Source organism: Astyanax mexicanus, chromosome 17, assembly GCF_023375975.1.
Source record: "Astyanax mexicanus isolate ESR-SI-001 chromosome 17, AstMex3_surface, whole genome shotgun sequence".
NCBI lineage: Eukaryota > Metazoa > Chordata > Actinopteri > Characiformes > Acestrorhamphidae > Astyanax > Astyanax mexicanus.
This window is the reverse complement of record NC_064424.1, coordinates 47547351-47560656: the sequence shown is the minus strand read 5'-3', so window position 1 is coordinate 47560656 and position 13306 is coordinate 47547351. Positions and strand designations below refer to the sequence as shown.

Genomic DNA, 13306 nt, shown 5'->3' with positions numbered 1-13306 from the left:
TTAAAGAGTAGCATCACAGCTAGTTTATTCAAATTTGGAACTTTTCACAATTGCACAAACTAATTAACTAAACAGCATAAACTAAATATAAACTAAATATATTTGTTGAATTAAACATATTTTTAAATGCAATTTTCAAACTCACATTTCAAACAATTACAAACATATAATACATATTTTAGGGGGAATTTCTGCCAAATAATTTTGATTGTGTTATTTTACTTCATTACGTCTCTAGTTTCTGATGTAATAATTGAAGCTCATTAACTTATAAACAAACTGATGTATATATATATAAAAATCTTAATTTTGACAGCCACAAAACTTTATTTAAACCAGTTGAAGTGTATACAGCACACACTGCATTTTCATACACACGTTAGAAAAAATAAGATTCATAATAAAAGCCCTATTTACAAGAGGATCACGATTAAAATACCCCTCTAGTGATGAAACATGCCGTTTACACAAACAACATTAACCAATCACAGCTCTCTCTAACAGCAAATCACACTGCCAACATGCACTATACACTACTGCTAAAAAGTCTGGAATCAAGCAATATTTATAATTCAGTTTAAATAATAAAATTACACAAATGAAAAATGCTATTCAGTAATACAGTAATTATGCATCATTTTAGCTCAATTTCACAGCAGTGGGTGCACGTCTAATTGCATACTCATTAATAACTATGTTTTGAATATGTAGTACATATTAGTAGTATAAAAGTGATCAGTATAGATCAAAGTTGAGTATACTCAGGTCCCGTTCACATCTGGTTTCATCATAGATAAAGTACAGGTGTAAACAGGTGTGAACAGGGTACAGTTTAACTTAGGGACGCATGGAAATCTGATCACTCAAACCACATTCAGAGATGATGAGAAGTACATAAGGCCACATTGTTGTTGTAGTAGTGTGAACAGTATACCACTTCCTGTTAGTACATTAATATATTTATATATACACATTAATTTCAACAAAAAATGGCTTTATATTGCTGTTTATATTTCAGATTCCAAACTTTTGAACACTAGTGTACTCTATTCCTACACACAAGCAGGATCAGCACTCCACTTAATTATCAAAAAGACAGAGTTGAAAATGGAGACTTTTATTTTGTAAAATTGTGATGTGGTGGATCAGAGAGAGATGTAGTAGAGTAAAGACTGAGGACAAGAGCGGAGTTATAGTTGTTTGTGATGTGAACTTAAGACTGACATGAAACCAAATGTCGGTGTGTGTTTCTGTCCGTCTGTGTGTGTGTGTGTGTGTGTGTGTGTGTGTGTAGGGCTAAGGGTGATATAGAGACCCAGGTCAGCTGAGTTTCCCGGCTCTGACGTGCACGCTGTCGTGCAGACCCTGCTCTATGATCTTGATGTCCTCCATGTCGTCTTTGATCACACTGATCAGGTGACTCAGACCCTCCTGCTGCTGCTTCAGATGCTGCAGAACAGAGAATTACACCATCAGAGAGCAGATCCCATAAAAACAAACACACACACACACACACACGATTAATGTATAAATGATTTAGGGTACCAACAGGTTCATGAGTGTTTATCTGCTTCAGAGTCAAAAGTCATCATTATCAAAATCATAATTATCAGTTCCACTGATCAAATATTTTACTCTGTATTTCTATAATATAATAATAACAGACTGTAGTTGTGTTTGTATTTCTTTATATACTTTATTATTTTCGTCTTTTTTTCACCCTGTTCTTCAGTACTCACAACCCACAGGATAGAAAACCACCACAGAGATACAGCTATTATTATTATTATTATTTTGGTGGTGGGTGGTTGTTCTCAGCACTGCACTGATTAGCATGGTGGTGGTGTATGAGGTGTTAATGTGTGTTGTACTGGTACGATTCCTGACTCCTGCATCCCTGATTTTCTGACTCCTGCATCCCTGACTACCGCATCCCTCACTCCCCGCATCCCCAGTGGGGAAATGCTGAATTTCTAACAACTTGCTCTCACACATGAGAGTGTATATGAACTGGATCACTGAAGTTTCAGAGCAGTGTTTACCTGTCTGATCTCTCTGAGCAGGTCTGTATCTACGCTGTATTTCTCCTCTGCTCGAACCGCACCGTAATGATTTTGCATCCGGATCTGAGACATCAGCTCATTCAGCCGACCCTTCAACAAAAACACACACAAAAGAGGAAAAAAAGGATTTAATACAGCTTCAAATAAAAACTGAAAAAATCAGATTTGCCTTTAATTTAAAAAAAAATTGATTCAACATTAGTTTAAAACAACAGTAAAAGTAATAAATAATTTAGGTCATAGTGCCCAGCACCAGCCCTTACCTTAAACTGTGTTGGAGCATTAAGCTCAGACTGAATTGTGTCCAGCTGCACCCTGAGATGCTCTTCATCCACCTGAATAGCGTAACCGCTCTTCCTCTGTATCTCCTGCCTTATCAGCACCTGTACTCAAATAAACCACAACAACACAGCACCACACCTTCAGTTCAGAACGAGGAGCAAATACACAGCAAGGTGAATATATTTAAATAATGCTAAATTTTGTTCATCATCAATTATCTGAAATTTGACACCCCTGTGAATCCTGAGATTAGCACTCTACTGTACCTGCAGAACTCGATGTGACAGATCCATCAGCTTCCTCTTGTACTGAGCGATCTTCGCCACGGTGGTGGCCTGGTTCTTCTGGAGCTCACTGATGTCATTGGAGATAATCTACATTACAAAACAACAAAGCACAAAAATGGAGCTTTTTGATTATATACTTTAGCTTTTCTGCAAAAGGGGGCAGGACGACTGTGCAGTATTGCCGGGAGGATGGATGGAGTCATGCATTACAAGATTTTGGTCAAAAACATCCTTCTATGAGTAAGAGCATGAAGCTGGGTCGTGGCTGGGTCTTCCAGCATGACAATGACCCGGAACAGACAGATAAACAGAACATTTAGATAATTGTGTGTAAAATAGAACTCCTGTAAAGTATAGATAACCAGCATTTCTACCTTACCTTAGTAATGTAATAAAGTATTGGTACTTTGTAACTTAACACTTTTGGTAAAGACAGAGTTTGGTAGATTGATTTCTGAGAAGTTTTTAGTTTTGATGATTACTCACGTCTACTCTCGTCTGGTGCTGTTTGGTCATCTGTTCCTGAATCTTTAACCTTCGGAGCAGCTCCTTAAACCCAACCATGGGCACTGGGATCAGCCTGGATTTGAGGAAGATGTTTATTACGCCCACATGCAGCAGAAGCAGCAGCAGAAAAGCATGCGTTTCAACATTTCTACAAATGGTACACAAAACAGATCCTTCACAGCAAACTCAGCATGACTGTAATGGCCTCTGCTCTTCATGTCCTCCAATCTAGATATCCAGAGGTTTAGTGAGCTGATTTTGATGAAGCAAGGCCACGTTTACACAGCAGGTAAAAGTTTGGACCAAAACCAGATTTTTCTGCCTAGTCTGATGTTTTCGGGCTCTTTTTAATATAATATACCACTCTGGAAAAAAATAAGTAAATCACTTAAAAATGATGAGATTCTTTGATTTTACCAAATTGAAAACCTCTGGAATATAATCAAGAGGAAGATGGATGATCACAAACCATCAAACCACCAAACTGAACTACTTGAATTTTTACACCAGGAGTAAAGCAGCATAAAGTTATCCAAAAGCAGTGTGTAAGACTGGTGGAGGAGAACATGATGCCAAGATGCATGAAAAAAAAACTGTGATTAAAAACCAACCAGGGTTATTCCACCAAATATTGATTATTTCTGAACTCTTAAAACTTTATGAATATGTGAGTCAGTTTAATCTGACTGATCAAATAATATAACGAAACAAAACAGGTGGTTTGGTTGGAGACCGATGGACACTTACTTTTCTGGGTCCGGGTTGTCCACTTTAGCCTGCTCCCAAATGATGGGATCCACTCCTAAAGGGGGGATAAGTACACGTTAGCAGTAAGAAAAGCAAAATCAGGACTTTGTGATTCCTCAGGGCCTGTTTACACCCAGTATTAACAGGAACTTTAACTGTGGATGAATCTTTTAAAGCAGAGTCAGACTTCTACATATTTAGCACTCTCTTTACGTTTCTCTGCGCGTGCTTTCTGTGTTTCTGTGAGCATTCTTTCAGCGTTTGTGCATGCTCTCTGCGTTTCGGTACACAAGGTTCTCGGGTTTGTGCATGTGCTTTTTGCATTTGTGTGTGCTCTCTGTGTTCTTTAAGCATGCTTTTCGTGTTTGTGCATGCTCTCTGCGTTTCAGTACACATGCTAATCCACATTTCTGTGCACATTCTCTGTGTTTGTCCGTGCTTTCTTTGTGTTTTGAATTGAAATTTTGATACCCATCCCTATGTGGGGATGTGTGTGAATGTGCTTTTTATGCTCGACAGGAAAATCAGATCTCATCTGATCATACAGGGGTCACATTTTAATAAGTGTAAAAGGAATGTGGTTAAAGCAGATGTAAAGCGCATGTTAACAGCAGGTGTAAACAGGCTCTTTAAGCTCGTGGTGAGGAGCATTTTCAGGCTGCTGCTGATGATGATGACCTACCTGCAGGAGCGTTCTGCAGGAGCTGTTTGAGCTGAGTTTGAGACAGAGCGGTGCGGGTGACGCTCATCACCACACCCAGCTGCTGGAGCTGACTCTTCACGTTGCTCTGCTCCACGTAGTTAAACAGGGTGGTGGCTGGAACTCGCTTCGATGTGCCGTTGGGGGAACGTTCTACTATGTAGATTATTACCTCCGTTCTACACACACGCACACACACAACCACACACACACACAAGAACAGTAAACATTAAAATAGCATTGTTTTTAGCACTGTTTTACCTTTACTATGTTATAGAGTTACATGTATAGGGCTGGGTATTGTTTACAATGTTTCAATACAAAACAAGCGGTATGGTACAAAAGAGAAATATGAATAGGCCTTTATGATAGACACTTATTTTAATAAAGTAAATGCTGAGGTGAGCTGGGTACTCAACTGGTCATCCGGTAGAGCTTTGACCCCCTCCACGTTGACAGCAAGGGTGGGGTTTCCTCCCAGGATTTTGTGAAGCGACTCCACCAGCTGCTGCTGCAGATTGCGCACATCTGGCTCTTTCTTATTCAGAGCGAGAGCCACCAGCCCGTCCTCATCCTTACTGCTCGGGATACAGCTGAAACCCACCGCCTGAAGAGGAGAGAGATCATACAGATTAAACAGTAAAACATGACAAACATGCTCAAATGTTTTCATTCAAACAAGAACCAATTGGTGAATTTTTGTTAATTTGTGAACTGTTTCAAAATCGTCCCCGTCTGAATTGAGATGCATCTAGGAATTGAATCTTCCCCACCCCTAATATTAATTAAACAGTTTAAATAATCTCTGTTTTCATTCCAGCAAGATCCAAAAAGACAGAGGCTCTAGTGGTAAAGGTATTAGAATGAGATGACTCATATGCCTCACCTTGAAACGGCAGAAGGGGTTCTCCTGGGTGAAATCCACAGGCGGGATGTTGTTATTGAAGTAACCTTTGCCGGTTCCCCAGAAGGCCTGCAGCTGGTTCCACTTGGCGAGGATGGCGTCGCGCTCGTCGTTGAGCAGCGTGGGGGCGGAGAGGGCGCTGGCGGTGTTGATCAGCTGGTTAGACTGGGCCGGGGCCTGAGCCTGCTGACCAAACAGACCTCCTGCAGGTAAAACAGCTAAAGATTAGCCTTTGCAGCACGATTATATACAAACCCTTTACTCTCACAACTACAGCTCATCATATAATACTATATATTACACGCTCTCACCCTGCTGAGGCTGCGCAGGCTGGAGGTTAAAGCTGCCGAAACCCAGGCCTCCACCTCCCAGTCCTCCAAACCCAGTTCCAGCACCAGATGCTGCTCCCAGACCAGAGGAGAACCCAAAGCCCTTATTCTGAGTGTTACCAAACAGACCACCAGCACCTGTCAACAAAATAAGAGTCCTGCTGAATTAGTCCTGCTGTACATCACAAACTTCTGAACAATAATAATAATACAGTTCACAAGGTCTTAAAACCACATGACCTGTAATAAACCTCTGAATCCACAGAATCTTTCTGTTGTATCAGTCAACAGATTGACTAACAGCAGTTCTTATGTACATTATTATAATAAGTCGAAATTAGTATCCTGTGAATTATACAGTTCTCTTCATACATCACTGAATTACAAGATGTTACAGTGAAAAGCTGTATTTTTATTTATGGTATCAATACCCTTTTTAAAGTAAATCGAGGATATCATCATTTTTTGTGTGCTATAAGCCGTTTGGCTGCTCCTCCCTTATTGTGAGGTCACAATAAAAAAATCTGCATAGAACCACCCTGGCTTTACCCCTCACCCATCAAACCTCACCAGAGCCCCACCCACTTAATGAATTAAGGTACACCATTTTGGTTATTTTGAGAACAGTACACAGGAGAATTAGACAGCAGACTTTGTCTGAAGGAGGGATCTGTACCTACTGTCTGTTCGTGCTTTTACCATTTAGAACAAGCTAACCCTAACGTGTGAAAAACATTAAGCATAACCATTGCATGGCCAGTAACAGTTTATTTGCATTAAAATGACAAAGCCATTAAAAGGCTCATTCTGAAAGGGACCGACAGCCCATAGACCTATTCTGACTGGTGTAAAAAGAGGAATAAATGTCCCCTTTAAAGAACACTGACCCAACTGCACATTTCATTTATCTAAGAGTACAGCATAAGATGTACAGCAGAAATGAAATGAACATCACTGTTCTTTGCATGAAAGGGTATTTTTAAAAGCAGTTTTTTTTAGAATCTGCCACTGCTGATGTATTTTGTCAGTGTAAATGATAAAATATTTATATGTCGAAAACCTATATATTGTTACAGTCAGACGCAAATACAGCGTTAGTCATAACTGCATTTACAGCACATTGCACAACATATTCTAAAGCATAGTGCCATCTAGAGGTGGGTAAAAAGAAGCACAGGGTTAGAGAGAGAGAGAGACGCCTGTAGAGGAACTACCGTGACGGAGGCCGTGTGAGGAACAGAGGTGAGCAGAAAGTGAAGAAGAGATCACCTGTGTTTGAAGGGGTGGAGAAGCTAAAGGTGGAGCCAGCAGCTGCTGAAGTAGTGGTGGTGCCAAAGCCTCCGAAAGCACCTGTACAACACCATACAACAATACAGGTGGTGAGAAGAGAAGAGAGGGATCAGAAAGTGAAGGAAATCCAAAGAATTCAGACTGGAGATGGTGAAAGTGAAAGGAGGGGTGATTGAATGGGTGCTTATGTGGACATGAACAGTAAAAGCTATCAACACAACTAGAGTTTCTTTCAGTCTTACACACTTGGGCCCAATCCCATTTCATTAACTGGAATCGAGGGGTAGGGGTTGCCAAATCTTGCCCAATTTCTTTAAGAGAGAATTTCAACCACTTCTCTTTGTCCCATTGTAAGAGGGGAAACGTAAACCCTTAAAAAGATGGTGTAGATGCACAAAAAAGAAATGGAATTGGGCCTTACTATAACCATATGCACACCTAATCACTTAATGCAACAACCTAATGTGTTTGGTAATGGGGTCACATTGTATTTAAACTGGATTTTCTAAGGGAAATGGGGTGTCTATTTAGCTTTAGTGTGGAATGATGTACACAGTTAGGATAAATCTACTCTCTATGACCAAAAAAAAGCTCATTACAGAAGTGTTTGAAGGAAAATACTGTAGATTTTTGTAAACATCTGGTGGAGCACACAATAGAATAAACATGATTTATTGTTTTTCTCTATAACTGAAATGATGCCATACAAATTACTTTGACAACAGTTCAGTAAGGCTATGTTCACATTATTATTCTCATAAATCAATTCAGACTTTTTCCTTAGACCAGATTTGTCGATTGTGACGTTTCACATCCATTAAACTAATAAAATAGCATAAAATGTACTGTCTTCCTTTTTAAAGTAAAACAAATACAATTTAAAAACATTACTGAAAACATATCAGCATATCAGCAAAGAACAATACATTAACATCATCAGTGCTATTCTTGTCATGAATTTACCTCAGCAGTGCTGCTCAAGTGCTACTAAGGATAAGTTAGCTCAGCTAATGTTACTATCCTATCCAAATATTCAGTGTATCCTTAAATTATACATTTATGCACTTTGCCTCTGTTGCCAATTCAGACTCGCTGACAGAATCAGAATCTTCTTGAACGCGGTTTTATTGTGTAATAGCATGGAGTTGAAATTCAGCAAAACACTGGAGCTAGCTGATGACGAATGGACAGGAATAGACAGAAAAGATGCATGGAAACACTACATTCATGCTGCATACTACATATCCAATATATATATATACAATTTATAACCAATGTCCAAGGATTTGACCCAATTCAGCCTGGTAATGTGAACATAAATACAGAGAACAGGAGAGGACAAGGCACCAACTTATGCAATGTACTTATGCAATTTCTAATAGCAACATCATCTGCCAATTTTGAATGCATAGAAATTCAACATTTGATACATTTATACTACATAAATCTACCCTGGGTGTTGTGATACAGCACCAAATCGAAGCAGATCTACAACTCACAACTCAAGAGCTAGCTAGGATAAAGTTTAGCCTCCAAGCATGGTGGAGGTAGTTTCCTTAACAGTTAACACTGTGTGATGTTGGAACTTGCTCTCTCCTGTTATTTGTGCTGCAACCAACCATACAGATATATTTCTACAGGAACACTGATAAGGCAAGAACGATGGTTGACTGGTAAAACAGTGATTATGGTGATGGTGATGATGATGATGTTTACACTGAGAACATGAGACAGATCATTTCAGACAGGTCAGTACCTGCACCACCAAGACTATTGCCAAAATTGAACACAGTGGCGGTGGTGGTTGGGGCGCTGAAGCCCCCCATGTTAAAGTTGACAGCTGCTGGATTAGTGTTTAAACCAAACCCCCCAAAATTAAACCCCCCTGTAGTGGTGCTGACAGGCCCCAGCCCCCCAAATCCTGATGATACGGAAAGCCGTAAAGAGGAAGAGAGAGAAAAAGAGGAATGAACGACAATTTTATTAGTTAAGAGTCAGTTAAAGGTAAAGTTTCCTGGAAAGGGGATTAAGCTTAGTCATAAACCATATATATTTTTTTTATTTCAATGAGATATCTCCATTAAAAACACTGTGTAGTTTAAGATTAGGCTTAATTCCTGTCCACGAAACTGCTGCATAGTGTAGTGTAAAGATCTGGCAACCAGCCTTGTGGGGGGAATAAAAAATATGATTCTGTATATTTTGCATTGTATAGAATTTACACATCAGAATTAAAAAAAAATTATTCAAGTTCCAGGAGTACAAAATGTACTCATGCTAGAGTCAAATATAAAATAACAATAATAAAATAATAACAATCAATAAATAAAATAAAAGTTGCAGGTGTGGTTTTATTAATACAATTTGTCAAAATATGGTGATACATATATTGTACACTATGCATTTTTTTAAGCATACAGTTCTAGTAATCTGACTGATTACTAGAAATTTCCAGTAATCATTAATTTAATATCAATATTTATTGCAATGAAAGTATTTTTTAAATTTCTGTGTAATTTTAAGGGAATAAAGCTGCATCAAACTATCAAAACCTGGCCTCTGAGTTTCCGTCAGTTCACTAATATACAAGCTGAGCACAAAGGGAAGAACACTGTAGAGTTACAAGTTCCCTAAAGTGTAAACACATCTGGTGTTTTTTATACTATTTATATCCATATCAGAATTATACTGTATAACCTGAAATTAAGAAATATACATCCATTAGTTCTGTGTGTACTATCCAGAACTAATGGGAATTTACTAACAATTTTCAATCATATTTAAAATACAATAAGCCTTCCTGTGCATGTTCCATCTTCTAAAACACTGAAAATGGGAAATATGAACTTTTTTTCTCAGTCTGTTATTGTAGTTTAGCTTGTATCACAACATGCATTAATTAAATAAAGTGAAACCATAATTTATTGACATATCAACAAACCTGTGGTTGTCGAGCCGAAGCCAAACCCCGTGGGTGCAGCTGTTGTAGTGGGGACTCCAAAAGCTGGGGCTGTTAAACATAAAGCAATAAAAAAAAAGGTAAAAAATAAAAATTAATTGTTCATATCTGTAGAATTTCACACAGGCCTACTCTGCTCTTACATCGTCCTTAATCCTTGTTAGTCCAGAGCAAACTGGGTTAAAACTGTACAACTTTAACAATGCGTGTCCAGGTATGGCGCAGGTTCCCAGACAGGGATTAAAGCCTAGCCTGTGTGGTACAGCATTTTAAATGGAGATTTTTCCATTGAAGGTAAAAAATGATCTACTGATAGGGCTGTAATGATGTATTGTGATAGAAAAAAGTGCATCCTGAGAACAGACGATTCCATGTTCTGTTACTATTAAATCTCACGAGGTTAAATTGTTTGAACACAAGAGGACAGAATTCCAGTGGGCATAAGCAAAGGGTGGAGGACATGTCAATCATTTTAGAATGAAGCCAATCACACAACTGCATTTAGATAACTTTTTAAAACTGATCAGTTTAGACATCTTACACACTGATACTTTTACTCTAGATCACTTAAAAAATAAGAGCTTAAATTAAGCAATTAAACAGCATAATAGTACTAAACAGAAATAGTACTTGTAACACTTAATGATAAATATGTATAAATGGAGCATTATATAAAGTGCATTTGCTGTTGTTTATACAGTTATGAAGAAATTAGTGCACCATTACACCCCTATTGTTTCCACTTGAGAAAATATGTATAATTTTCTTAATTCAGATTTGTTTAAATTATCGTGTGAAAATGGAAATCATGGATTTAAACCCAATCGTGTATTGTTAGACTCCTAATTACTAGGCTTCATCATCCCTGTTTGAGAATCTGAAATATAGTTTCTTTAGAACCCTTATTAAACGTAATGAACTTTGGACAGTGTGGGAAATGAGATTAAATGGGTTACAGTAGAATGATAATGTAAATGATAATGGTTAATAGTATGAATGTGGACAGATGAACTTACTACCAAATCCAGATGAAGCGGTAGTGTTGGTAGTAGTACCAAAGCCAAACGCTGTTGGCGCTGTCGTTTTGGCACCGAATGAACCGAATGAAAACCCTGAAGAGCCTTTATTAACAACAAACAAGACATCAGTGACCACAAGTGCATGAAGAAGCGTGAGGAGGATGGAGGTCTGGGTCTCCTCAGGCGTTTCAGTGAAGCCATGCTGATCAGAAACAGAGCGATGGGTGATACACAAGATCTGAACCGGCCAAACAGCAGAGATACAGTAAAATCACCAGAGCTGAAGCACAATCCATTAGTGTACACGTCTGAAATAACAGTTATATCAGTTATATCAGAGATGATACACGGCTTGATTGATTGATTGACTGATTGATTATGGAAATAGTGGCAGCCCTGAACAGAGGTGAACAGAATGAGGGCTGAGGTTGGTATTGGGTTGAAACGACACAAAAATAGAGAGAGAGACAAGTATAGAGAAAGAGAAAGAGAGAAAGACAAGTTGAGAGAGAAACAGAAGTAGAGAGAGACAAGCAGCGATATCAGAGAGAGAGAGAGAGAACTAGAGACAGTGACAGGTAAAAAGAGAAATGAGAGAAGTAGATAAAGAGACAAGTAGAGAGAAAAAGAAAAACAGGGAGAAGTGTAGAGAGAGAGAGAAAAAGAAAAGAAAGTGACAAGCAGAGAGAAAGAGAGACAAAGAGAAAGATCAATGAAGTGAGAGAAAAGTAGAGAGAAAAGTAAAGAGAAAAAAAGAGAGATATAAATAAAGAGAAAGAGAGACAGGTAGAGAGAAACAGAAAGAGAGAGTGACAAGTAGAGAGAGTAGAGAGAGAACTAGAGACAGTCACAAGTAGAAAGAAAAATAGAAAAAGAGAGGTGTAGAGAAAGAAAGAAAAAGAGTGTGACAAGCAGAGAAAGAGAAATAGAGAAAGATCAATGGAGAGAGAGAAACGTATAGAGAAAAGAAAGAGACTGAGCTATCAATGAAGAGAAAAAGAGAGAAGTAGAGACAGTGACAAGAGAAAGAGATAGAGAGAAGTCAGGAGAGAGACAAATAGATAGAAAAAGAGAAAAACAGAAGAGCAGAGTGACAAGCACAGAGAAAGAGAGAAATAGAGGAAGATCAATGGAGAGCCACCTTAAATTGACTGCTTTCAAAAATATCACAATATGGATGTTTTTTATCGTGTCAGCATTTTGGCGATATTATTACTCTCTGTAATTTACAGTAATGTACTGTAATAAGGTTAAAGCAGAGCGGAAAATTAACCCACCCATCTCACACATACACACTGAATTGTCTCTATCCCTATCAGCAACATTTGCTGTTTCATTTTTTACAACTATAAAGTCTATAAACTGCTGTGATCATGTAACGTTATGTTCTATATGTTACAGTAACGTTATGTTACATATCTTTGCACCTTATCCTTACTATACACATTTCATTGTACCGTATCATTTCATTGCACTGTCCTGTCTGTTAAACTGTCTCTAGTGTGCTGTATTTATTGTATTTATTTGTATATATTTGTATAATAATAATAATAATAATAATAATAAAGCCTTGTTGACTGGAATGTTGATGTTAGCCTGTTAGCTAACCCTACCGCTGCTCTGTGTTTATTACAGCTGCAGGAGCCCCGCGCCGCTCTATCTGACTCTGAGCGGGTTTAGTACAGGGATGTAACTGATAGAAGCTGATTTTACAGCCAGTTTTTAATATAAATATATTTATATAAACTCACCCGCGCTGCTCGAGCCGCCGCCAAAGTTGAACGCCATGCTGCTCCGTCCTGCTGTGTCCGGGCAGAAACTCGCACAGCACAATATTTAGTTCCGGCTAGAGCGATACAGATGTATATTTATTTGTATATGTATTTTTATCCTGGTTTCAGAGAACTTACAGATTTTAAAATACGATTTGACAAGGTACCGCAAATTCTACACAACACCGCTTGTTGGACTATTGATTTTTGTTACAGTCTGGTGAAAATCTCGATTAGAAGTGTTCCATTTATCATATTGTATGCAATAATATTGCCAAATGAATATAATAATATATGTATCTATAGTTGACGGTATCACCCATCTATCTATCTATCTACAAATCTGTAAAATCTAACATTAAACAACAGTTTTCCTGCAACATTTAAATTGAATATTAAAAAGAAACATACACAAATAATATTTATTATAATTAAAATATATGCTTA

General features: G+C 38.1%; 1 protein-coding gene across 6 annotated transcripts; it reads right to left on the bottom strand.

Annotated features, from left to right (window-relative positions):
- Positions 1 to 1101: 1101 nt before the first annotated feature.
- nup54 (nucleoporin 54) lies at positions 1102 to 12910 on the bottom strand. 6 transcript variants are annotated; one of them, XM_049466359.1, is made up of 15 exons: positions 12839 to 12910; positions 11085 to 11189; positions 10051 to 10119; positions 8866 to 9030; positions 7089 to 7169; positions 5802 to 5957; positions 5473 to 5693; positions 5006 to 5193; positions 4569 to 4765; positions 3887 to 3941; positions 3119 to 3212; positions 2612 to 2719; positions 2327 to 2446; positions 2043 to 2153; positions 1102 to 1449 (listed from the first exon to the last, which is right to left on the bottom strand). In XM_049466359.1, exons 1-15 carry the CDS (start codon positions 12873 to 12875, stop codon positions 1321 to 1323), a joined length of 1836 nt encoding a protein of 611 aa, XP_049322316.1. In that variant the 5' UTR covers positions 12876 to 12910; the 3' UTR covers positions 1102 to 1320. The 6 variants fall into 6 exon arrangements, with proteins under 6 accessions (XP_049322316.1, XP_007252806.1, XP_049322317.1 ...); XM_007252744.3 differs by lacking the exon at positions 8866 to 9030; XM_049466360.1 differs by lacking the exon at positions 11085 to 11189.
- Between the last annotated feature and the right edge of the window lie 396 nt (positions 12911 to 13306).

Bases quoted from the DNA above. Each gene is read 5' to 3' on its own strand.
- nup54 (XM_049466359.1), bottom strand. From the start codon at position 12,875: ATGGCGTTCAACTTTGGCGGCGGCTCGAGCAGCGCGG. The intron at 5,694-5,801 runs GTGAGAGCGTGT...TTTTACCTGCAG, and splicing joins GCCTGCGCAGCCTCAGCAGG to GAGGTCTGTTTGGTCAGCAG. The intron at 3,213-3,886 runs GTAAGTGTCCAT...CCTCAAATCCAG, and splicing joins GACAACCCGGACCCAGAAAA to GCTGATCCCAGTGCCCATGG.